At 39.8% G+C, this 27,015-nt stretch overlaps 1 protein-coding gene across 5 annotated transcripts; it reads right to left on the minus strand.

Annotated features, from left to right (window-relative positions):
- Positions 1 to 26,225, minus strand: ECT2 (epithelial cell transforming 2). Of its 5 annotated transcripts, none has more exons than XM_009947684.2 (24): positions 26,096 to 26,225; positions 24,953 to 25,032; positions 24,758 to 24,850; positions 23,652 to 23,834; positions 23,003 to 23,092; positions 21,808 to 21,915; positions 20,525 to 20,598; positions 20,252 to 20,382; positions 19,133 to 19,248; positions 18,871 to 18,933; positions 18,283 to 18,505; positions 16,754 to 16,890; positions 15,958 to 16,077; positions 14,123 to 14,191; positions 13,042 to 13,152; positions 11,934 to 12,030; positions 11,186 to 11,267; positions 10,155 to 10,233; positions 9,847 to 9,966; positions 8,408 to 8,546; positions 6,686 to 6,840; positions 4,636 to 4,743; positions 3,354 to 3,500; positions 1 to 90 (listed from the first exon to the last, which is right to left on the minus strand). In XM_009947684.2, exons 1-24 carry the CDS (start codon positions 26,223 to 26,225, stop codon positions 1 to 3), a joined length of 2,745 nt encoding a protein of 914 aa, XP_009945986.2. The 5 variants fall into 5 exon arrangements, with proteins under 5 accessions (XP_009945986.2, XP_086323725.1, XP_086323726.1 ...); XM_086467597.1 differs by lacking the exon at positions 1 to 90 and adding an exon at positions 1,457 to 1,759; XM_086467599.1 differs by lacking the exon at positions 24,758 to 24,850 and having other exon boundaries at positions 24,953 to 25,029.
- Between the last annotated feature and the right edge of the window lie 790 nt (positions 26,226 to 27,015).

The raw sequence follows: 27,015 nt of genomic DNA on the forward strand, positions 1-27,015 counted from the left end.
TCATATCAAGTGGGTGGTTGATCGACTTAATGTATGACTCCTTTTCTCAAAGATCGAGGGAAGACTGACCAAGGAAGGAGAAGGAACACCCTGTTGGAAAAGAAAAAAAAGAGTTAGTCCATTATTTATTAGCTAATGTCAACAGCACAGTAGTCATTTCTCAACCTTGACACGCAGTGTAAGGAACGTAACAGTACAGAAGATCTCAGATCAGCAGCTTGTGAAATTAATGATTCAGCATTTCTACACTTTGAAGAGAAAAGTTTAACAGCACCAAACAACAGAGTGCTTATACTGTAAAAAATGCAGAAGAGTTTTCCTCGTAACCAGCCTTGAGAGATTCAGAATGCAAGAACATGTTTCTGAAGAGTAGCTGTTAGCAAGTATTAGCATACACCGTGCATCACACTTTTCGCAATAATAATCTCCCTCCAAATTGAAGGCAAGACACATTATGATAATCTCTTGGAGAAATGGAGCTCCCTGCAGATCCTACAGCTTTCTGTATTCTTACCAGCTTTGAGCCCCAAATTAGATGCTGAACACATGCCGCCTTGGCTACAGAAGGCAGCAGACATCACAACGATTTGTCAAAGCTTGCTTTAGCTGTGCCTGGATGGGCACAAACTAGGCACAAAGCTGACTTCTCTGGTGCTAGGAGCATAGGCTGCTTCAGGGACATAAAGCTGCAGGGAAGCCAACGCATCAATATGTAGCACTAAAAGATAAACTCTTTGGATGAGCGGAGATCTTACATTCTTTTTACATTAGACCTCAAGATACTTTCAGAAGCGATCTTCTGTGGCTCTAGCACAGCCAAGCTTTTCAGCATGTAAACAGGTCGTGGTAGTTAGGCACCTTGCCTCACCTGCATGCTTCAAGCAGCTTTTAAACAGGGATATTTTGAGCAGGTGAGGATATACCACTTCACTATGAGGTCTAATGCCTGTTTATGGCACATCTTGTATTAGCAGCCATAGGCAATATTTGAAAATTAAATTCTAAACTCCCCTTTACAGAGCAGCTCTTATTAGACTCAAGTATTTTATGCAGGATATTTATACAGGAAGAAAAATAACGTTAAAACCACAAGCAAAATTAGCTGCTCAAGATTTCCCTGCAACCAAGTTATTAAAGTCCTCAGAACTCTGGCCAGTGAGCTACACTGCTGCTGGGACAGCTGAACTGAAACAAGAAGGAATTCAATTGTATAGAAATGCATTAAGAAAAACACACAGAGAAGAGTTAAAACTAAAAGGATTTGTGAAAGAATTAACTTTGCACCCAGAACCAGACCACATGCGAGTGTTGACCGCAACCCTGTGGATCAGAACAAGTCAAAGAGAAACCCAACACCATTTAAAACTTTGTGGACTGGAGGGGTTTGCAGAGGTGTACTGTGCTCTCTCAGTTTAGAGGAACCAGGATTTTTTGCTCACTTCGTCCAAGATGGGCATTAACAGTCGGGATTTGACGTACAGAGTTTTTCAGCACCACACTGGCTACTATCTCCAGCACAAGTGGTAATAACAATAGGGACAGGACATAATCTGCCCAAGGCACAACCATTTAAGCTTTCCAAGTTGGAGGAGGTTTTTTCTTCTACAGCGTTTGAAAGGTGGATATTTGGAGAGCCAGGACACAGCATAGGTCGAGGCCTGGAATTTCGAGAGCTCCAATCAACAGAACTGGAGCGCTGAACACTAACAGCACATTGGACAGATCCAGTTAGGCCACACGTAGAAGACAAACGAGGATTCTACAATTAGGAAGCGGTTCAAGAGTTAGTCCAAACAAGAAAAAACCCAAGCATCCAACCTTTATTGGATATTTTCACTCTATGTTTTTTCTACACCAAGTAATTCCCACATGAAATCCTGGACTGTGGTTATTTCAATAAAATGGTATGTCCAAATAACAGCTTTGTCTCTCTCAACGGACTCAGACAGGTTTCCTGCAGCTTTTGTTTCTTTCCTACTCAAGAACTGCACTGGTATCCCAACCTCAAGGGCTGGAATCCAAGCCTCTTTTCCCCCTCAATCTTACGATTCAACCAAAAAAAGGCTTTATGCAAGTTCAGCGGTGTGTGGGATTGGTTAACACACCCACATATCACCACACACAACATATGATCTGCTGCCAAGCTGCAGCTTACTACCTCAGAAGTCCAAGAACTCTGGGAACAATTTGAAATCAGAAAAAATCACTTTTATTACACGTTCTCATCACTTTTCTGAATTAAAAAAAAGTAATTTTGTATAGACAAAGATAAAAATGCATGACTTGCATTTTCATGAGAAACGAGATACAGCACTGGATCAAAATGAAGACAGAATACTAGAATACAAAAACAACTGTTGGAGTGATCATAATTGAAGAAAGTCTCTAGAGAGAACTGGGGTATAGCCACACTGGTAGATTTTTTTTTTATTGCCTCTAAAGCAAGAGAGTCTACTGTGATACTGCCTCCCTTATTAACTCATATTTTCTCATGCCCATCTCATCTGGGAGAGCAGGGCAATATCTTTATGTTTTACAATTTAATGGCCACTCAAACGTACTGAATTATCTCTGTATTAAGGTACCAACCTATCAGGCACACAGTGAAAGATACACTGGAAATCCTGTTCTTGGCCTTCTGTCCTACAAGCTACAGGCTTTAAATAAGTAGATGTTTACTCAAACACTACAATAAAAGCAAAGATGATAAAGATTCCTCCAAATCTAGCCTGCTGTACCAGACTGTGCTAGTTTGACCTAGTGTGGCAGAAGAAGGCTGCAATAGGTAGCCAGGCATAGCAGAGGAGCTGCAGTATGTAGAACAAGTTTTCTTAAAGAGGTACAAGGAGATAATTCCTTTGCCTTTTTAAAACCTCTCAGGCTGCAGCATCTGTATTTCTCTTCCCTTCCTTCCCAGTTTGTTTCACAGTATGTCCATCATCTCACTGTTTTCACTGCTATTTTAAGCACTATTTAGGGCTGTACACCACATTCATATCTATTATCCAAAATCAAAAGCATGAACCATTGTAAGACAGCGTGCTGGAAGTTTCTCACTCTCAGAAGAGGATACATATTCCACCTCTGGCAAAAGAGATGGGGGTCTCCCCGCCCCAACTTAACAGTACAAGGCAACTCCCAGTTTCTAGTACACACAGAAGATTTTTCTGCACTTTCAGCACATAATCCTTCTCGTTAAACGACTCTTGCTCAGAAAATAACACTTCTATGAACGTAGTAAAAATAAGTTTTTCCACTGTGGATCTTGAAATTGTTGAAGTAAGATCAGCACATTAAAATAACCGTGATCTTGCAAAGGTTACTTATTTGGCCCGCACAGCCACACCACTTACCGCTAATGACGACGTACTTGTCAGTCGGCTGCCTATGTAACTCTCGTTAGCTGAGCTGGGACTTCTTCCTTCTGTTGCACTATGCGACATCAGAGCCCTTCGAAGAGCTCTCTTTGGCGTTTTTGAGAAAGAAAATGCTCTTGTAACCTGAGAAGTTTGACAAGCAGTTAGACACCGGCAAAAATCAGGCTGAAGTACGTACTAGAATACAAGTTACTATTCAAACTTTGAACGTGGGCAGGACGCGTTTCAAATGTTAACACGACTATCAAATCTAGCCAAACACACACCCAACAAGGTGATCTGACTTTTAAGGTTCCCCATCACCCCTGCTCTTCTCACTCTGTCCAAATATGAAGACAACATGGGGGTGGCAAGGAGGGTGGAGATGCGGGGAGAAGTCAAAATAAGGTCTAGCCAACTAGGCTTCCCCACATCCCTTGGGCTCTGCAGAGTCAGGCCCCCCTCCTTTCAGTTGCTCTCAATTTAGCCTTCAGCAGCTTCCAAACTACAGCAGCCTCTGCAGTTTTCTTCAAGAAACAGCATTAACATCTTGAACATACTAAGCCTGCTGCCAGGCTGCCCAGAATGGGGAACAGGTTCCTCCGTGCTGCATCATTCTCCGTTCCCCCTTCTCACGCACCACAAACTCCATCAGAACCAAGCCCGACAGGACAGAGCAGGCAGCAGCCTTCCTCCTGCCTCCCAGGCAGGTCCTCCGGGCAGAGCAGGGCACAGTTCCTCAGGCCATCAGTTGAGAGCAGCCAAGCCGCACACGAAGGAAAGCGGGCACAGGCAGACGCCAGCATTCAGCACGCGCTTCCTCGCTATTTCAGAGTCCGTTTTATTACCAGGACACACAGACTCTGCACCCTTCCTACTTTTGAACACACTTGAATTTAGATAATTGCATGCAGCTTTAAAACTCCATTTGATATGCTAAAAACAGCTCCAGCTGAGGGTTGGGGGTTTATTTGTAATATATTTTAAAGATTCAAAACATGAAACAGAGTAGGTTCCATAACAGACTCAAAAATGACTACATAACACTTATGACCGTAATACTTAAGACTATACACAGATACTCCAAGACTACTCAGTCAAAACCTCAAACACACCCCACCTTCTTTCTTTAAGGAGCTTATACTTAAGAGTTTTAGTTCAGATTAAGTTTTTCCTGTCACTACTCTAAGTACTACAAAACACCCGAAACAGGAATACTAGCACAATTCCCTGGCTAAAATGGGTATTACTGTAAAGCGCTATCTTTGCAGTATCTTACCTTTTTTGATGTTTTCTTTATTGCCCTGGATGCTCTGCTTAAGGTACTGTCCATATCTTTAGTATTTACTTCAACTGAATCGGGATCAGCAGTATAAATGAGATTTTCCTGTAGACAGAAATAGTTTTAATAATGGTCAAAATACCATTCTCTAGTCCATTAGATCAAGTTTAGAGGTTTCAATTGTGATATTTTTCCATATTTAACTCTTAACATACAGTTTAACAGCTACTTGCTTTCATGCCACTTCATTAGATTAACTGCTGGTGCAATCAGTTTATGAAACCGCTTCACCAGTAGTTTTACATTTGGTTTGTCCAATTCAGTTTCAAATTCAGGGCTGATCAAAGCAAAGTCAGCAGTTCTGAAGTATACCTAGAGAGTTTCACGAGACACATACCTCTTTCACTGGCACATCTAGCACTCTTCTGAAGTGAAATCTTGATAGCTCCAGCTGCCAAACATTAAGCCCAAGTCTTTCAGTTTAAGCCTAATAAATGTTTCAGAACAGCCACAAGTTTTGGCTTTTTTTCCCCATGCCTCATTCTTAAACTCTAGCATGCGTAAAGCAGTCTTTAACTGGCTACTTACAAAACTGGGGGGGCGGGGGGGCATACAAGGGAGCGGGAACTTGGAGGTTTTTCTGTTCTTGTTTTGGGGTTTTATTTTGAGAAGAGACAGTTTACCTAAAAAAAAACCTAAGGACACCAGGCAGCAAGCTGTATGGCTACTCCTAGTGTCTAACAAAGAGTAGTTAAAGCCTTTACTGCCACCATGTGGCAAAGTCAACGCTACCCCATTCTCACATGACATTACAGAGTTCTTGAAAACCAGGGAAAAAGGGAAGTGTACTTAAATTGAAGCTCAATTTGACATTTAAATCGGCAAGATAAAAAAACTTGTATACTCAGTACAGAGGAGTAGTTACAGACATTACAACTAATGGGATTCAGCATAGTAGGTTACAATTTGTCAACACATGATTCTGAGCGTCCTGGGGCAAGAGAGAATGGTACATTTTTTTACTCAAAGATTTAATTTCTGTTTAAAAACCCCAACATTTTTCCATCCCTTTGTGTTACACATAACACAAGAGACTGAAGACAGGTAACAGAGAGATTAAAGTTAACACTTCTGAATCAGTACCTAAAAAGGAAGGAAAAGCACAAAGCCAGAGTTCCTTATGAATAAGTCCCTAGATAAGAAGCCAAACAAAATAAAACAGAGATGCTATTTTGATTACTTAACTATCTCTCCTGAAACAAGAAAGAAATGTTTTTAAAAACCAGACAACCAAATATCGTACAGTAAGTGCAATGCAGAACATAAAACATTTCTAGCTTAAACCCAAGTTACGTGCAGTACATCGAGCTGAAACATTTTCAACAAATTTGGATGACTGATATGCATACACTCTTACATAATTAAAACATTAGCTGAAAGTCTCTTGCCCTAATTGGAGAGGATCTGCGCTTCAAATTAATAGTTTTCTGGCTGTGGAAAGCTCACACATTGAGCTTCTAAAAACATGAGGAGGCCAGTGCCGCCTCTACTTCAATTGTTTTCTTTATTTCCTTGTTTTAGGGATGTAGGCTTCTGTCTACAGGAAGAAGATGCTTCATGTCTCTCGCATTATGGTGCCCACGCAGATAAGGTCTAGAACAAAGAATTCGGCCTAACACAGTTAAACCAAAACATATATGATTCATAAAGCTGGGATTTAAACTGAAACATAGCTGTGAAAGAAGCAAGCTGAAGACAATTCTGTTTAGAACTGCAGTGCAGAGTTTAAATTATTTATAACTAATTTGTGATGGGGGAAGGGCATGATTCTTGATTTTTAAGTACTTTATAGCTTCTGTAGAAGCTATCTTCCAGACTGTTTCCCTTTCCACCTTTTAACCACCCGCTTGCAGACGTGCTAGACAAATGTTTTCTGCTCTACTTCACCTCAAGCATGTCCACTATTAACAAGTTATTCAGCTTCATATCCTTCAAGCCAAAAAGAGAGAAATACTTCCCATCAGCAACATGGTTCCAGAGTACTTACTGCATCTGCTTTACAAATCGTGTTAGCCACGTGCCGACACAACATCTTCAACCAATCTTCTTTAGGAGGCTCTTCAGTTGTCATCTGGAAACTGAGTAGCTTGTTGTTGAGTTCTGTAGGTGGCCGCACAACTAAGGCAAAAGCTTTGTGGCAATCTACAGTTTATAAAAAAAAGAGGCAAGGAGTTAAGACAAAGAATAATAATTTTTCATATAATTCAGGGGGAACCTTCAGAAGGTTAACCCTCCCTCTGCCAGGAGCTAAAGTTAGGGCCAATATGATTTAGTGCAGTGATTTTGTCCTTATTTACACAATAGCTTTTGTAGCACTTGCAAGAGAACAGAGTTCTGTCCACATCCTTCAAGGGGCTGCAGTCAGTTGTTCATGCAACAGTTGTTTATTCACCAAATAACCTGCATACTATAGTCTGCAGACTAGTCAGTCCTTACTGGATAGAGCAGTAAATATCAATTCGTTCTCTAACTCATAAAATGTTGGACAGATCGTTTCTTTATGAAGAGAAATCAAGGAAAACAACATTTGCCCTATTTTGTAAAGCAGGAAAAAGCAACAAAGATATCAGTACTATATATGACACATTAAAATAGTCAAGTTACAGTGGCTTTACTGTTTAAACTTGACAAAGACTGCTCAATTGACAGCAGAAAATTAATCCATTGCTTATACTACTTTATAGCAGACTCAGATGCAGCATGCTAAACAGTTGAGAAAGAAAAAACAAGCCATCACCAATCCAGGAAAGCGGCACTGGAAAAGCAGTCCTATAAGAGAGCGTAGCTGACCTCTCCCAAGATTTGCATACTAAGTTCTTAGCAAATATTAAATGGTATGTGCTTACAAACAGCTCCCATTGCCCAAGTCCCAAAGTAAATTTAAGTGTTGCACAGTAATATAGAGAATTCTTACAAGGAGAAACCGTAAAGCACCTTTTAAAAACGTAGGTAGGCATCACATTTACTGCCTGCCCTCTTTGTCATCTCTGGTTTCTATTGGGTTTCTACGTTCAGGTGCTGTCTTCAGGTTCAACATAAAGCAGAACAAGTACGACATGCATACTATCGCCCACAGTGAAATATCAGATCTGAACTTCTAGGGTACAGATCTAGGAACTACTCTGACTACATTTCTTTAGAAGCCACTATCAAGGCTGGAACAATATTGTAGCACGAGTTCTGCTGTGTTACTTCAGTGAAACCCCTACAGTCTCAGTATGGCAGAGCAGCCGCAGATGTTAAGTCACCTAAATCTTTCTCTTAAGATGCTCAGCACAGCTCTTCCTGAGCATCATTATCACCAGTTAGATGAAGATTTGGTTTCACACCAACAGCACATGTGTCTGGTCACTCTAATGATCTGGACCGAAGTTTGGGTTTTGCTTTTGTTTTGTGAATCCAGAGCTGTCAAGCGTGCTGTTTAACTCCCGCTGCTGTTTGGTTGGCTTATGCTAATGCCACCAGCCAGCGGTTCTGCCAAATTCAGCATCCGGCTGCGATTCTTTAAAAGCTTTTTGGCTTTTGGTGTCAATGCAAGGAATTCTCAAGCTCATCCGGAGCTTCAAACAGAAGCTTATACTAAAAATCACGTACCTAACACACTATACAACAAATACACCTTAGCATTCTATTCCACAACAGCAGACCATCCTTTACACCCTGAACCACAGTTTTCATCAGCTACCACAGCACTTCAAAACACACAGACCTTCTGTCTCCTTGATGTCTAGGACTTTCTTAATCTGGGAGAGAGGCATGAGAACGACATGCTTGAGAGATGCAGGCGGCCTTGTGTGGCCGTGCGGACTCTTGAAAGCACCAATCACTTTATGCCGTTTCCTCGCAATCTGCAGTTAAACAGAAGACAAAGAGGTTAAAGTCAGAAGGTCTCTGCCATTGTTTTGTTTCTTTTCTATTCTTTTACCTTCTAGTATACAGAAAACCTTGCTACAGGAAAATAATCTAAAGAGCATTTTACTCTATTTACTCTACCACATAAATCTTTAAGGAACTCACTTATCTCACTATTCACTGTCTGGAGCTCAAGTGGCCCAGCAATACTTGTTACTTAGCAGCAATACACTCACCTCAAAAATAAAATAAATGGAAAAAAAAAAATCAAGAGGAGAAGTAATTTTGCATTACAGACCTCAATGCTACCCTGCACAACAAGGAGGGCCCTTTGAAACCTACCACAAGGTAGTCTAGATTTAAACAGAAAAGACAATGCCTACATGCATGAACCATCACGGGCTGTGGTGTGTTAGGTCCTAGAAACATCACTTGCTGCTGCTTGTACGTGCAGCCACCAAGTGGGTTTTGCAGTGGAGGTCTGTCAGTAGTTTGTACTTTACATTAACACATCAGTATCTTACATGGTTTTTTTAAGTAAGGTATCTTCAGTTGCTTGTGTCTTGTACAAGAGAAGCCAAGAAGCTTTATTAAAAGTGTTTTCATTCTCCTTTCCTTCCTTTACAAGAAGTAATATAGCTGAGTCACCTTGCTTTTGTCTCTAAGTGGTGCCTCAGACAGTACTAATTTTGGATTAGAGCTGGTCTTCTATGAAGACAATGTTCTTTACTGCTGTAGACAGTAACAAGTGTCCTTTACAACCTCTGTTTCTTCACACAAGTTTCCAAAACCCAGTTAGATTACTTTCCCCTCCTAGTTCTTCCTGACATACTGTTAGTCTAAGACAGTTAATATGTGACTTTTTAAATTTCTGTAGTCTAAGCACAGATGGACCTACTCCAGAGGCCCACTATTTACTCACATTAAATATGACTAAACCTTTAAAAGGCAAACATCCTGCTGAGCCAAGGACTCCAGCACTTTTTCACCCATTGATACTACTCAAAGTGCTATCCAGATAAACATTTATTTCTTAACATATTAAGCTGCTCCTGAATTTTTGATCTGGCTGCAAGACATTAAAGACTACATCTCAAGCACCCAGAAGTGACTGGCTACCTGTGTCGGCTTATACAATAGCTAATGGAAAGGCAACGCCAGCTTGCGTTGAGCTATCAGCTTGCTGGGACTTCGAATTCTGCTTCGAAGTTTTAAAGTTTTACTTGTTTATATTCATACCTAACGCCAAGCCTCTTACAATGCAGTTCATGAGATACATTTATACAGGCATCTTACCTCTAGGCAATCATTGAACAGAAAAAGCGTGACCTGTTCTCCCCTGTCACAGAGGTCATCACCCAGTGCTACGGTTTCCAAACGCCGAACTAAGCTTCGGTGAGAGGACAAGAGATTGGCCTAAGTGATAGAGGCAAAAAGCTCATTAAGCATTTAGTTCGAGGGCTGGATTACTGCTTGCTTACAGCTTAACGCTGGAAATCTGTTTAAACCAGCACCATCGCATTTTAACCTCACACACTTTTGCAAAGGGAGCAAACTAGCACACAGTCATTTTACAGGTCTGCAGCTTCAGAGAAGTTACTTACTGGACATCCATCAACTTCATAGACAACGTCAAAGAACTGCCTTTGTGCCTCTGTTTTTCTTTTGTCTTCATTAATATGTCTGAGGGAAGCATATTAGATTTATCTTCAGTATCAAGCAACAGTAAATGAATGCACTGCATTTAACACATACAAAAATAATGAAGCTAAATATTCAGAGATACAGTTTACACAGCAGCCCTGGAAAATACAAAAATCAACCACACTTGCTCATTGAGGTATCGAGATACCATATGCTAAGCACATGGGAAACTTCAGACCTAGACCAATGTTCTTGTCACGATATCAGTAGTTGACACACTGTTCAGTTAACATGATTCCCCTCCCCTGCTCCAAAAAATTTTGAACTAAAGACCGACCCAATACAGTTCTTTACAGCCTGCATTTTATCCCCTCAAGAAAGGGCTGCCACTCACCAAGAAGCAGATACAAGAATAATTACAGTTTAAAGTTGCTCCTGTTGTTAAAATCAGGCAAACATTTACCTAATTAAAACAGGAGGTCTCTTGCTGGAGACGTATGCTACACTTCTAAAGTAGTGAGACTTAGAATCTAAACAGCTTCAGCTTTAAGCTAATTAACTCATGGAATGGGGCCAAAAATAGCTAATACAGGACCAGAAAAGAAACTAATCTTCCATCAATAACACGTCCTTTCAGAGGAGATATGCATAGAAGTAAGAGTTAAAGACAAAACACATCCCTCTCACTCTGGAAGGAACAGATAGAAATAAGAGTTGGAACAGAACAGAGGACTTGGGAAGTTCAGCTTCACGCTGAGGCAGCAAGTCAGCAGAGGTTCACGTAGAAGTGCCGGTAACACCACCCCAGGCTCCTTCAAGAGCTCTGGCACAGAATGCCCAAGTGACAACAGCGGCCAAAGGACGACTGAAGAACAGGTACAGTTAGGTATGCTTGCATGGAGACCAGAGTTACAGCAACACACTAAGAGCAATTTAGAAGGGACACGGAGATCTAAAAGTATAACTGTTTCGTAGAATGAGGATCACTTACGTCATCACTTCCTTTAATGATTCAATAGCTCTCTCTAGAGTTATTTTATCTGGGTTCTCTTCTGCCGTATGCTTCTTAATATCTACAATTAAAAAAAAAAAATAAGAAAACCCACACATCACAAGTGCCTGAAAAGAAATATGAAAAATTCAAGTTTAAACTGCAAGTCAGATTAAGTAAGCCTTGATCAAGGAGGGAAGTAGGCTGAGCAGCAATTGTCCAAGCATCTCATTGAGAAAAAGACCACCTACAATGCAAACCCAAACCCTCAAAATATTCAAAAACAGGACCAAGCACTGGTTTTGAAGTTCTGGCAAGCCTAGGAGTCTTTTTCTAACTGAAGCAGCGGGTGGTGGTGTGGGTTTTTTATTATTTTTATTAACATAACCATTATTACAGCAAGCAGTTGGTACCAGGCAGAACACATGAAGCGTAAGCCTTGTCAATATAACTTGCCCTCTAGTTTATGCTAGCTGCATTTGAATCTCAGTTGTATTTGTATGTGAAGAGACAAAACTGTCAGACCCAACCTTTCCCCTGCCTGTATCCTGCGGACAAATATAGGAACAAGGGAAGTTCAGCCAGAAGTACGCTTTCATCTGTAACTGGTCTTGCTGACTTAAGCATGATTAACTCCCAGAATCAGACTTGTTTTAAAGAAAAAAAAGCTATGGCTAATTATAACAAAAAGCAGATATTATCTTGGTTTTAACACCTTAACAAACAAAAAAATACATCAGTAGATTACCATTTAGTAGCAAAGCAACACTAGGCAGCCTTTGAACAGGACGGATAAGGAGTTCAGCTAGGCTTTGGCGGCCACATTCAGGTTTAGCTTGGTTTATCTGGGGAAAATAAAGTGGAGAAAGGAAATAATTCTTACTTTTTCCCCACACACACACAAACCCCCCTAAAATTCACAAGCTAGTAGAAGAATTGTCTTCCTTGAAACTAACATTGCAGTAAAAGTTTGAGAATCATTCACCACAGATACTCGGTCATCAACAGATCATGATAAACACATTATATTCAAATCTGCACAGTATTTATCACTGTTTATGATCTCAGAATACCTAGTTTTAAACTGTCTATGTTATTAACCTCTCAGTCCTCATTTCAGATGCTAATGCAGAGTGGGACAGGGGACAGTCTACTGTCCTACACGTTTCCCCATCTTTCAGGTATCAATACTCAGATAGAATTCCTGGTACCTCAGAAAACGAGAGCTGAAATCTGTCAGTTTGATTTCTCCACTATGCGAGAGATTTGTTGGATACAGGAGAACAGTTAAAGCCATGCTGCACTATTATATACCTCTATCTGAAGATGAGTCTTAAGACTCTTCAGCTCTTCAGATAACTCTTTCTTTGAAGATCATCTTCCTGTTAGACCTCCACTGTTATGCTCCTATTCATTAGTCACAAGAATGTTGAGAGATTTTGCCTCCCTGGAACTTCACAGCTGCTGAAAGCTAGTTAAAAGCCATTTCAGAAATACAAGCCTTTTAAACACAGGGAGGGGGACCAATAAAAAGCAGCAGCTCTAGTTAGCTTTACAGAAAAGAGAAGACATGTATTTGGGAGCAAGTAATCAGAAAGCACTACTTCCAGCAAACACATATAATCAAACTAGCTTGAAAGCTGTCTAACAGAGGAGGAACTTGGACCTCTTACGAAACAGTTATGAGAAGCTTAAGGGCCTGAAATCCAAATCCTTCCTATTTCTGTCTCACCAAGAGATGTTTCCCTTCCTCCAAGCTTCCAAAATTCCCCATTGTTCCATCTACTGTACGAAGTACTTCACTGGGTAATGGTCTCCATGTATTAAGTCAAAGACTTTGTTCTGCAGACACGTACCTTTAAGAAGGCATGAAACCTTGGCTTCTGTTTTTCACATCTAGTAATAGTCTCCTTGCTCATTTCGAAGAAATTCACAAATGGAGGGTATGTTTTCAACAAGTCTTTTGACTGAAAGAAACAACTGTTACAGCTCTGCTTTACGTATTACATAGCATTGTACATATGTTCATATGCCCTGAGCCATACCAAGCTGCTCAAAGGCACACTTCAATAAAGGATAATAAAAAACGCGTTGTAAACCCACGCGTGTTCACAGAACAAGTTAAGACATTTTTGCATGCCAGACGCCCAAGATTCAACGCTGCTGATCAAATGCAGATTGCTCTCAGAAACATCGAGTACACATGCAACAATCTTGGAAGCTGCTGAGCAGCTCAAGCAGGAGGCAGATTCTCACCTAGCAAGATGCTTGGAGTGAGAATTTTGGATATTTCAGACAGGTATTTTCTCCAGTTACTGTCATTGCCTTTAAAAGGCATTAAACCACCAGAAACAATACCTCAGACCGAAAACTTTTGAATACCAAACACTATTTGCCTCAAAACGATCAGGTCTGCTAGGTATCTTGTGCTTTTTGCTGACTAATGTTAACATGCGCTGCAGTCCCAGACCCAGCTTTCCTGTTCTGCACATTCTGTACTCGGGAAAAGGAGTCCTTATGCACTTACACATTTCAAGTCTTGAAGTAAGAACACAAGAAGTTTCTGTGAAAAGTTATTTTCCTAGTTATTTTCTATTGTTCAGAGGCAGTAGATACCTAAGGTTACAGGAAGAGCCCCTTTTAATATCCGAGTAAAAGTGCATATCTGTAGTGTTGCAAGTGACAGTTCTCAAACCATTTTACTCCGTCATACAAGCGGGCAGACACATACACTTAAACTTGGCATGGATTACCTATACAGAGTCTATCACCTAACCTAAGAGTCTGAACAGAAAATACAACTACACAAATTAGTGTTCTGTCTGACTCAGTAGTGCCTTCCTCGTGTTTGCTAGCTCCTACAAAGGGATTATTTGTAAGGCAAGATAAAGGCTCGTAATAGTTCTAATGCATAAATAAAACAAAACAGAAACTTACATATTTAAGAATTATATCACCAATACTTTTGCTTTCAGTCCAATTCATCATAAGATCTTCCAGGTCTTCCTAGAACACATGCAGGGATGGAGGGGGGGGGGATAAGATGAGAATGAACTGCATAAAGCTGTAAGATGGGATCAGTGTTCTGCCCAATATCATTAGCTGTGTGTTTCCATGCTGACAAAACAGGCAATCCTAAAAGCTGTACAACTTCACATTAAGGCCCTCAGTCTACTGACAGCTGAAAGCAAGAGACCTCTGGCTTACTAAACAGTTTTGAGTCAATGCAAGCAGAGCCTAGCAGTTCCTCAGCACTAGCCAGCTCTGCAACACGAGGACACTGCTGTGTTCAACACTACAGAACAGATCCCAAATGATTATTAACACAGCACACACAGAAGACAGTTGAACCACTTCTAATTAAGAGTGCACAACTAAGAGGACTCCGAAGTCCGTAAGATAGGATTGAAATAGAACTAGCATAGATTTCCCTCACTTGCTGCACCAGGGTGTCGAGGAAAGCGAAACCAAGCTGTTAAGCCTGTATTAGCTTGATAAGGATCAAGCTTATTCACAGTCAGGTAATAATGGGGACAGGAGGGCACAGCTGAAGGTTCAGGACCCACCTTAAGTGAAAACAATTCACCATTAATATTGGTTTGTTGCTGTCACTTCTCTTACCTCGGTCACACCAAAGATGAAGGAGAACACAACCACTACATCTAAGCAACTTTGTCTACGCTGCACGTTGCAGGTGAATCCTACTTAACATATGGACACACACGCTCTACTTGCGCCTCAGGCTCAGTGGGCACGTATCAATACCCATCAAGATCAACTAGACTGGAATCCAACAGCTGGGGAGAAAAACCACACCCACCCAAACCAGGAAACAAAAAAAAACCAAACCACTGAGTTACAGGCAGTTTGCAAGTACCTCTATTTTAAAAGCCTACTATAAAACGCAGACAGGAACAGACACGTGCCATTATTTGAAGGAAATTTTGGCTTCATATTTGAGGAAGACTTGCATCATAGCCTATTGTTAGACCCGGAGATGGCTTCAGAGAGCACATGCAATCCAGATCAAACTATAAAATAAAGAAAACCTCAAGAAAACAATCTCATGGGGAATTCTAATCAGCTCTTATTAAGCCTCAGTACCAGGTCAACTGCTTCAGAGGTTGAAGTGCGAGCCAATTTTATGAGCTTGTAGTTTCTGACAATTGGTTCAAAGCTATTTAAGAAGGGATTAGTTTATCCTAGCAAATTATAAAAGTCTCCATATTTGAACATGCCTAAAGCTCAGGAAAACACTGATATTTTTTTTATTATTCTGTTTTGTTGGGGGTTTTTGTTTTGGTTGGGGGGGGCAGGGGGGGCTTGGTGGTGGGGTTTTTTGTTTTGGTTGGTTGGTTTTTGTTCCATAGCTTTGGCTATTCTTCTGAGAGTCCTTACTGCTTTAATAGAAATATGCACACTATAAGCACTTGTGAGACAGACTACCATTTGATACCACCAGCCCTTTTGACTGGTTTTGTATCAGTTACAGAAAGCCTCCTATAAGAAGAGGTATTAAAAAGGGAAAAGCAGCAGCCAGCTCATTAATGGCTATATTAGTTACATGTACAATACTTGGACTTCAGATACTTACAAATAAGTGTTAAATCTTAAGGCCTACTTTAGATCTGCCCATAATTCCATAGGTTGAACAGTATGTAACAGCACCAGGATGAATCTACACCTATCAAGCAGATACAACTTAAAGCATGCAGAAGAAGATTCAAAGTCTGTATTAAAGCTTCCCCTGCAGGGGAGAAGTCGCAGCTTGCCTTGATTTTAGTATGCACATCAAGAATATCTGGAATGCTGCCAAAGATGGTCTTAATCTCTTCCTGTGCAAGAATTGGTCCTCCAAGTTGTCCTTCCTTCTCCAATGGAACTTGAAATAACTGATGAATTAGACAAAAAAAAAGTTAATGCCCTCCCAGCTGCCACTCCCTGTGTTGGAAATAGCTATGAAAGCAACAGGGTTTTCCTTACAGACCATACTTTCCTGCAGTCACAATCATGTGGTACTCCCCTTTAGCAAGGAGTGGGTTATGGAGGAGTGGTTTTAAGATACAAACACTGAGTTAGATATGTCACTACAGCATAACCCATTTTCATCTACTTTTCTACTCACACACATCTTGGCTCATTCTGTAAGTAGATAATCAGCTGCAATGCAAACAAACTTTCTAGAAATTAAGCTCTTCTTGTAAGCTGTTCACTATTCTGCTGCTCTTAGAATAATTAAAAAAGGGTTTTTTCCCCCCCCCGCCATCTCTTTCAAAAGTCCAAGTCATGAAGATCCTATTTTCCTGAAGCTTGGGATTTCCATACAAACTGCAATTCCACTGCAGATCCCAGATTAGAAATTGCATTTTGTAGCCTTTATTAACAGATACTAAACATTTTTATATGTCAGTAACATTACATGAGACCATTTACATTGTCATCTTTTTATGAACCTTGGATGCACCCAAGCCCTCAAAAACCTGCAGATCACAGGTTGAAGATAATTATTGATGTAAACACTGAATGTCTTATTACAATTGGCCTGCACTTGCTTCAAAAGCAGCTTACCTGAATTATCGTTGTCAGAATATCAACATAGTTACTTTCCGTCTGATACAATTCCTTTGCGACCTGCCATCTTGCAGACTGCTTTAGTGGAAGAGGAGTGGAGTTTTTCGAAGGCCTTGCACAGGATTTTGGTGTTTCTGACGAAGAGATATTCCAAAAGAAAAATAGAACTTTATTACAATAGAGTCCCTAAAAAAGCCCACCCGCAAAAACAGGGAAAAAACAAAAAAGTTTTCAGAGTTTAAAGAAAGATAACTATCAAATAACATACAGAACAGCCCTTTTAAAAAAAAAAGCTATCAGAGCTCCTTCGAGAAAATGGCTTTATTAAAACCTAGTTACAGGACAACAGTAATATATTACTCCTCAAAATTAGTCTGAAACTAGTAATCTGTTTGTGGACAGGTCAGTGACTTAACCCTACTAATAAAATCAGTCCTTGCATGCAACACTTAGATTTCATCCTATTGGATGGGGGGGAAGTCACAAGAAAGACGTTTCTCAAAGCTAAAACCAACATGGATCTGGAACAAGCCATTAGTTTTAAACACCTGCTCATGTATTGGACTTCAGAGACCTGTATTCACTCCTTCTGAAGCCAAAGTTCATCACTGTTACTGTGACTATGAAATAAGTGTCTTACCCGTTGTTTCCAAACTCGCACTTTCTCTGAAACGGCCTGCCGATGTTGGATTAGAAGAAAATTCCGTGCCAGGGGTTACAAGAGCACTAGCATGATCTAAGAAAGCGAGTCTTTGAGAGTAAACTGATCTTCCCTGTATTCCTTCTGAATTATCACTTACAGGTTGTGCCTTACTGAGATCTCTATACAGGGGCCTTTTTAAAGCAGTGGTAACTCCAGATACCTCCTCTATAGATGGCATTGGAGCTTTTTTTGTTTAAGTCTCAGGTAGGATCTTTTGACTTATACAAAATTTTGCAGTTTCCTGCCTTCCACAAGAACCATGTGTAGAGATATTAAAAGCTCTTTGCCAGTTAACTCATCCAAACCAGTTGGTGATTTATATTCTTGTGAAGTTTTAGACATGACAGTTTGCTGGCACAAACAGTGTTACCTCAACAGAACATTTCAAAGACCTAGGAGTGGGCTTTGCAGAAATTTTCCCTTTAATTCCTTTAGAAAAGAATCTTTGTCCTCCTTTCTCCAAGTATCCTACTGGAGTGCTTTTTAGATGTTTTACTGTTAACCTCATTGCTTATTTGCTGCAGGTTTTCAGCAGAGTATTTGAAGCATTTTGGAGTAACACTGTACTGTACTTCATATTTATCAACTCCATCTCTCTTCCTTTTTTCCTTCGGATATGAACTTGATCACTGTGACAACAAAAGGCAGCTTGGCCTCTGTCTGAACTATTCAATTCTGCCTTCCACACACTTTGAAAAGACAAAAGCCTAAAATTACTGAGTAAATCTGTTACCACAACCTGTGAGAATTCCCTGCCGCTACCACTTGTACAGAGAGCTCTTAAAACACTGCAGTGTGCCTGAAGGAAAGTTTTGAGCTCTACCTCCATTGGTAGTACTTGACTCTGGAGTGTTAGAAATATCCAGCAAGGACCCAATAGAAAGCGAATGCTCAGCTGATGGGCGTTTCCGAGGAGGGAAGGGCGACATGTCTGTTTCTCTGGTCAGTTGTGCAAGAGTCTCTTTCAAACGGCGCCTTTTGCGATTGCTGTTTGGAGTGTTCAGCGAAAGCAGTGACACAGACTTCTTGAGGCCAGGACTCTCTGACTGCAGTAAAAGAAAGTTTAGTTTAGTGTTTTTACCTGCTGCGACCAGCTCAAGTCAGTGCAAAAGCAAGTTGATTGTAGAGATCTGCACACAACACAACTCTTCTTAGCGAAGCAGAGGGCAAAATGGGCAGAGCTTTTTTAAAAAAAACTGAAAACCGAACTAACATTTTGTTTGACTAAAAATAAGTTCAACCTTTCAGAAGCAGAAAAAAGTTTTCCAAATTAGTATTCCTTGTTCAAAATTTATAAGGGAACTTAAATGCTGCTTTAAAACATTTGATCTCTGGCCCCACACATACTATGGTGCATGCTAATTTTGCCACCAAATACGTGCTGTGCGTTATGTGAGAGAGTTCAACATACCTTCTCAAATAAATACATGGACTCTCCAGCTCTGGCATCCATTTGAATGCTTCCCCAGAACCACTGAAGGAAAAAAGAACACACACATTAAGAACACATTACAGGGCTTCATCCAAAGTTAAAAATATTCAAAATAATATATATTAATAGTAAGGCAGTCTGCATAATAAATACAAACGTGTGGCTTATTCTGAAAAAAAAACGCATCTCACATACCAAGTACTATATAGCAATAGTCTTTCAAGAATTTGTCAGCACTAACCTCTTGCTTTACCACATAAAGGTTTTTTAAAGGTTCAAATGGAAGATCTTTTACTGTACTTTCTTCAACCACCAAGTGTGTACACCTTTCATCACCAACCGGTAAATAATGTCCTCCTACATTAAAAAAACGGCAAATCAGCAAGACCAAAGAACATTATTGTTAGAAATTAGTAGTTCGCTTGATAGTTCTGTGGCACCTGTCATTAATGAGAGAAGAGCCAAAGAGATGAACTCTTCAGTGAGCTGATCAGTTGTTGGGCTTACCCAACACCCCAGATACTATCAGCAGAGGACAGCTTTTAGGAAATAGGGTGTAGCACGTGCTAAAAAAGTACTCGTTGAAAAGTCAAGAGTATACAGAGTTCAGAGGCCATTTAAACCTGTCTGGCAAAAGATGCCATATTCTTCTGGAAAGCTTTTCTTGTTTCTTGGAAGAACAAGCCAGGATTACTCACCCTAAAGGCACCCACAAGCAAGGACCTGGGCATGTCTCAATCTTATAAGTAGCTTTACGTAAACAGGTCAGGGAGAGGGGGCAGCAAACCCAGCCACCTTTCATCTCTTTTGAGGAAGCCTTGCTGCTAGAAGCTTAGTTACAACTTAACAGTTCTGTTACATGCAACACGAGCAATACAAGGCTGTAGACTTGCAAGTTATCTGCTACAGCATTACTGTCCATGTGATTAATAATATTGTACTACACTACCAAGAAATGGAACACTTCCAGTCAAGTGTTTCACCAGTGATGATCCATATCAAAGCTGTAAACATTGTAGGTGCTTTTTGTGGATTATGTGAAGGTGGATACCACAAAACTGATTACAAAACCTTAAGTAGAATGTACATATTATGTCGCAAGTCTTCCAGGATATCTTCAAGCATCCTACAATTAGACAATTTGAAAATAAGTAGTTTTCAATCAGCCTAGAAAGTCTGAAGTCTTCAACAGCTACCAGGACTTATGCATACAGTGACAACTAAAAATCAGTTTATAGCTCTCCATGTTGATGAGTCTTCATTAATACTTCAGGATTCATGACCCAACATTTCAGCTTCAGTGAAGTATTTATCAGCCATAAAGCCCATTCTCCACAGGTAAACTTTCATAAACAATAACCTTGCATTTCTGTCATTTCTTCCATGTTAGCTTTCTCATCATCAGAGAATCCAAGGAAACTCAACATGCAATCCTGGAAGGGAGGAACCTTGAACTGATTTCTGAAGTCATCATCAGCTGCACAGAAATCACTAAAAGAAAAAAAAAAAAGGAGGGATATGCACAATAAGTGACATAGCACTGGGTTAGTGACCATTTAAACAGAAGCTCACAACACTACAGGTTGCAAGGTTACGATGCAAGGTTAAGGCTGAAGGAAAATAAAACACCTACATTTCATTCCTTTTCTCCCAAGCCTTATAAATCCACTCAGCTTTCACGATAGGAGTACCAAGACTTACAGCAATCTACAAAACAGGAAAAGCACAAGTGGTACCAAGTAAGTATTTCTATTTAAGTCTTTCCTATTACAAGAGAAAGGAGTAACCTCACTTTCACTTTCCAAGACAGATACTGCAAAAAGTAAGCATATTCCCTCAAGAATCATGTCCAGCTGTAACTCCCAAGACTTAGAATGTATTAATTCTTCAGTGACTAGGAGATGAGTTCAATAGTTATTTTGACACTAACTCAAAAGTGTACCATTTTGTTAGTCTGCTATCCTTCATCATTCACAAAAACACAAAACCAAATCTTTGTTCCAGTGGAACATGGGATTTTTTTCCTGCTTTTGATACTTTGTACAAAGGCAAACATCCCACCCTTCTTTCACCAACATGAAAGCGCGTATTCCAAAGGTAACTGTCATGACTGCTTGAGAGAGATCGTAAAGTTTTCCTACTTTTTCCCCTTTGAGTTGTCAGAAAAGAGTGTTTGAAGAGTTAGAAAGTAAGTCTTCTCTTCCAACTGGAAGATTAGAAAGACAGACTAGGAAAAAAGCAACAGCCTACTAACAATTCAAACAAGGGAGAGTCAAGGGACATAGGCATTGCCATGTCCTATTCCATGGTACGTAAACCTATAAGCTTGGATTTACTTGTCAATTGGACATACGTGTCCTGAAGGATTTCCTTTTGGTGTGGTCAGAAAAAAAAAGAAACCTTGCCTGTATACCTAAAGGAAGATCTGAATCCTTATACATAACAAGTTAAAAATAATTTTTAAAAGATGCACACAAATTGAGTACTAAAGTTTTTTGCAAGTTACCTCAAAGTTTAGACAGAAAAAAGAGCATGAATATTGATACATACACACTCGTTCATTGACAATTTTTGTTCAGTGTCTTAAGTACTGACAACATCAGTACATCAATGTTTTAGTAAATAACAAGAAACAAAACTTTTCCTTCTAAAATGGAAACATTTTGGTTCTTGTTATTTACTATCTTGTCTATTTCAAAATCTCTGCATTTAGGCAATTTTTATTATCTAGATCTTTATCAGAGACAAAAACATGTCAAAGCTCAACACCAGATGGAGATGAACTCACCATTACAAGTCTCTGTTGCTACTACAGGAAAAAACCACAACTTATGAGCTGAAGTATAATTTACAGACTTAGTCTACGAGAGCCAAATACTGAAAGTTTCCACGCAGAATCAATTCAAGCTTACATACTCTGAATTTGTCTCCATGTGTCGAGTTAGCCACCAGATGTGTAACTTTTGAGCTAAAGTCCCTTCGAATAATTCCACCCATATGATGAACCAAGGTCACTAGCTTAACCTGAAAAATAGAGGTAAAATAAGTTTTCAGTATATCTTTTGAAATGTACAGTGCAGAGCAAGAGCAGTACAAAAATAGTTTACTAAGCAAGCTAAAGGAGGTTACATCACACATCTAGGAACAGAAATGCTCCAGTTTGTTCTTAAAAAAACATGTTCACATCTACAGGAGAAAATACAGCTGATACAGCAGAACTACTAACTTTTTTCCCTGTTTTCTGTTTTTTAAACATTTAATACAACCTTGCTGTGTAGCTTGAGGAAGACTACCCAAGCATCAGTACTCTCATGATCACCACACATAACGCCTTCACGTTTTTGCACACAGTAGATTCGAAGCCTGCTTTCCTCATTGATTTAGTCAATTCTACCTGAAGGGGCAAGCGCCAGAATTTACAGAAGATTCCGATAAGTCCAATTTGAATCTAGCAGATCAAACCTAACTATCCCTAACACTGGGCAAATGTTTTTGGCTTGGTTTGGGTTTTTTTGTTTTTTTTTTTTCCCCTCTTTCCCCAGAGGAAGATGTGGAGCCATATTAATGATTCCCAGGTGCCCAACAGGGAAATTAAGTGCCAGCTGCATCACTGAAATGGAAAAGCAAAGTGCTAGAGTATCAAACCACTTCATACCTAGATATGTCAAGGCTAAAGGCCTGAAAGCATGCTAGCAAGATAGCGTGGCAACAAGATAACATGTCTGCAAATGCTCTGAACAGGACTACAAGGCTTTACTTGACCGCACTACTACCTGTACAAATAAGAGAACACTAGCAGGTAAACATCATCTTATCTGAAGCCTCAATCTACAAGTCTTTAAGCCCTACTGAATTAGAGCTGTTTAACGTCACTCAGCAAGAGTTTGTGACAACAAAGAGGGCATGGACAAAATTACTTGGACATGGAAACAGTTTTGTTCCCGTCCCCAAATATCATTGCCTCTGGACACGCAACAAAACAAGAGAACAAACAATTCATTGCCCCCATACACGCTCTAGTCATGGTTAAACCCTATGGGTGATAGAACAGAAGAGCATTTTGAAAATAAACTTCACACTGTTTTACCAATCCAAAGGAAAAAAGACTTACTAATTCATCTTTCTTTCTGAATCCTGTAAAGCACAGCACCAAGTTCAACATACTTGCACAGTACAGCGGACGACAGGAGAAAGGTAAAGGCTGAAAGTAAGAGTAAGCTTGTTAGTCAAACACATACTGCTTCCATTAAAATTTTAACAGTATCTTTAATACTGTACTATTGTTCCTAGCATTAAAACACATCAGACACTAGCCCAAGTCTGTGTATCCAGTTACACCTCAGCTCCAGACCTGCCAGCATCCTGATAAAGTAACTAGAGCACCCCCAAGTTCTACAGGCAGCACAACAGCCTTTTCTACCTTCCCAGTCCATCCCCTCTATGTGACAACCTTTAGCAACACCAAGCGTCCACTGGAGCATCATTTGTGTGCTGCCTCTCCTACTGTTACAACCCCAGCTAGTGGGTCAACCACTCCCACAACTACTGCAGTAGTTGTAGCCTTACTACTGTCTGCCTGGGCTTTCTCCCTACACGCAACATTCTAACACGACATTAGAAATTTGCCTTTCTTAAAATTCTCTTGCTAAGAATATTTTTGATTGATTGGCAAAGCAAAACAGATTTTGTTTTGAACACTTAATATTTAGAACTCACTGCACCAGAGAACGACTCGGCTGATTTCAACAGAAAGCACGTACCTCTCCTTTTTGTGCGCAGTGCAGCACTACTGGAGGTCCAATGACACGACAATCTGCTTTGCAGAGGTTGTTAAAGATAGAATCTTGGAAGTCCGATACAACGAAGACACTCTCAAATTCTGGGGAATCAGAATCTCCAAGCTCTTCTAGTGTGTCTGTTTTTATGTAGGGCACTTGAATTTCCTTGATGTATGGGGATGAAGAGGAAAGCATTATTCGGACAACATACTTACACTAGCGTCAAAATTCAACGGACTTATTTTTGACCATCAGAAAAATGTATGATTCAGATTTCAGAGACAGACTCTTAGGATTTGTGAAAGCTGAATGAGATGCACTGTTCTCTAGCATAAGAATAGCTATGAACTGCACCTAAAAAAACCTTAAAGCAATCCCTGCTTTTGAAGAATAAGAATTCTAGTTGCTTTAGTAGTTTATGTATCAGTTCACACTGATAGTAGTACTAGAAATATCTACAGATAGAAAAAAAAATTCAAACTAAGCACAAAAGAAATTAAATTTCAGACTGTCAGAACAGCTTAAGGTACTTCTGGATGCTACTAAAGAGTAGTATACAGCCTGCAACAGCAAGCTCTGTGCTGCGTAAGACCTAAAGAACAGAAGTCACTTTTGTTCAGTACTTGGTATTTTTAAAGGCTTTAAAAATTTGGTCTGTTCCAGTTTCAGTCATTAGTTCCACATTTTATTTTCTAGGTTTTTCACATCAAGAAGTGGAGAACCACTTCTTACACTTAAGTTTAAATGCAGCTTTCAGCGGAAAGAGAAGGCAACTAACCGATTATGAAGTCAGTTCATAGCAAAACTCACATCTTGGCTGAATACAAGCATGCAGTTGAAGTCTCCACCGATATTTCTATCCCCATTAGAAAGCACCACTAATTAAGAGCTGCAGATATCACTTCCATATCTGCAAAAGTGTCTGTAAATAAGTGCCATTTCAACAAGCTTTAAGTGACACCATCAGAAACATTAGTACATAGTGACCATTACACCCAATTAATACAAATTAAAGCGTGTGCACATTTCAGTCCCAGTGAAGTACAACATGCTGCATGCAATCACATGTGCTCAATTGCATGACATACCATATGAATAATACTTTTTATTAGTTTTTCTTCTGATTTACCAGGACTAGTTTCCTTTATCTTTATAACTGGTACTTCCATTATCTTAATGGTCTGTGGAAGAGGAGAACTTTAGTACAGAACCAAACTGGTTACTAGAAGTCTAAAATCATACCATCTCATGCCAGTGTCTGTTTTATCTTAAGAGCCACATACCTCCAAGGCTTTCAGAAGCTCCTCATGTTTCCCTGCTTCCTGAACCAAAACCACTCTTGTTTCTATTTGAGGCATTTCTTCTGTTTACAGAGAAACAAGGATAATAGTCATATTTTAATAGAAAAATTCATGCTAGGTCTAAAGCAAGCAATAACGTATAGAAGAATTCAGGCAGACTGCATCCTTTCAAGATGCCCTGTTTATCATGAAAATCAATGTTACCTCAAGAAGCCTGTCATTTTATTAAGGCATACCCAACTGACCATAGAGCCGAAACTTTCTCATATACGGTGAAACAAGATCCTGCAATTTGTGACCAGTTACCTCATAGTCAAAGTAAGAGCATGCAAGAAGAGTCAACAGGGCAAGAAAAAAAAATAAAAAATAAAATAAAATCAACCACAAAAAAGAAAACCAACAAAATTATTGGCTTAATGCTTCTAGCAGAATTAGATACCAAGACTTGCTGGAAATTAGGCAGCTGTTACCTTTTCCAGTTTCTGTATTCCTGCCTGACAAGGTTCATCACTTCCTAATAACTGTGCAGTTTCACCAAGGAATATCAGAACTGATGTGACATATCTTATTCTTTTTCTCCATGTATTAACAAGCTTTCAAAATATTAGGAGGAAGGGACAAGCATTGCCTCCATGTTGTATGCACCAAAAGACTGGCACTGAATTTTGGCTACTGCATCGCAGGAAAACAAAAATATCTTCTTAATTGTTTTTTAATTTCAAGACTTGTTCTTGAATTAATTTCAAACTCAAGACTATTCATCCCTCTAAGGTCTACCTGTACACAACAGAGCAGCTGTAGTTCCCAAATACCGGCATCAAAATATCACCTGAAATAATGCATTACATATAAGAGGTATCAAGCAGAACTAACAGCTTTCTATACATCAGCCAGAAGACTTGTTTGATTTCATGGCTGTAATCCCAAATTTTTATAACACCACGAGTTAAATTAAGACAGTCCCTTTGTCAGTGACAGGATACCAAACCAACACCCTTTTGGCTACCCTACACACAATTCTGTAGTTCAGCAAAGCACTTTTGGTTTTTCAAAACTACTAAATCCCTACAAAGTAATCAGTCATTACAAAAACGCAGTAGTCTTACAATAAGCTTCTCCCATTACCTTCAACATCCAAAACAGATCCAGCAATTACGTTCTCTTTGGAGGTTTCTATAGTTTTTGAATCAAGAACAGAAGAATCAGCCAAGAGGCTCCTCCCGGTTTCAGACACCAGCGTACTGTTGTCAGCCATGACTATGCCTTGTTTCTTCAACAGCTAGAAGAGAGACGTGCTAAACTGAGTTAGAGTCGCAAAAAGCTCGTTAATAAGAGTCCTGTGACTAAGGCAGTCAGAAGCAACTTCAGACTTCTGAAAACAAAACATTTGGACTCTTATTAGTCCCACTCACAGCGATAGGTAAGTTCTGAAAGACTGTTAGGAGTCACCCAGTTGATAGCAGGGACTGACAACAAACCTATTACAGAAAGGGCTCTGAGCAGGCTGCTTGCCACAGAAAGTGCATTTGCACAGAAAGCTGCAGAGGGTAGTTCATCTCTGAGCAGCAGGAAAGCACTAGCTCTGGTGTTCATTTCAAAATGTTTCATTACAAAACACCTAACTAAAAGCACTCTTTTGCTTCAGTGACAAACTATTATAAGCTAGACTTGAGACCAAGATTAGCAGAAGAATTAGGGTGCACAAAGCACCTCGCTAAAATTTGATTTTTTCAGGTGAACTGGCTAGAGTTACTGTGGTTACTTAAGAGTGACCACCCAGGGAGCAGAATCCGCAGTATTTACTCAAAGGAAAATTAGGTTTCTCAAAATGCATGAGTGTCTACAAAGCTAATAATGATACAGACGGCTATCTATATGATCTAGCCTGCCGTCCTACATTAACTATAATACAAGTATCCATTCATCATCAGATAAAGAAGCCTCTGTCTTCTCACAGACAGACTATATCTGTGCTCTCCTTGCCCATCAAACAACCTTGTCATATACCAGAAAGGCAGAATTCTTATTCCCCTCATATTTTCTAC

Source organism: Leptosomus discolor, chromosome 7 (genome assembly GCF_034619465.1).
Source record: "Leptosomus discolor isolate bLepDis1 chromosome 7, bLepDis1.hap2, whole genome shotgun sequence".
NCBI lineage: Eukaryota > Metazoa > Chordata > Aves > Leptosomiformes > Leptosomidae > Leptosomus > Leptosomus discolor.

Bases quoted from the DNA above. Each gene is read 5' to 3' on its own strand.
- ECT2 (XM_086467597.1), bottom strand. From the start codon at position 26,225: ATGGCTGACAACAGTACGCTGGTGTCTGAAACCGGGAGGAGCCTCTTG. The intron at 19,249-20,251 runs GTTATTGTTTAT...TTTTTAATGTAG, and splicing joins AGAAATGACAGAAATGCAAG to GAGGACATTATTTACCGGTT. The intron at 16,078-16,753 runs GTAAGCTGCTTT...CTAATTCATCAG, and splicing joins TTCTGACAACGATAATTCAG to TTATTTCAAGTTCCATTGGA.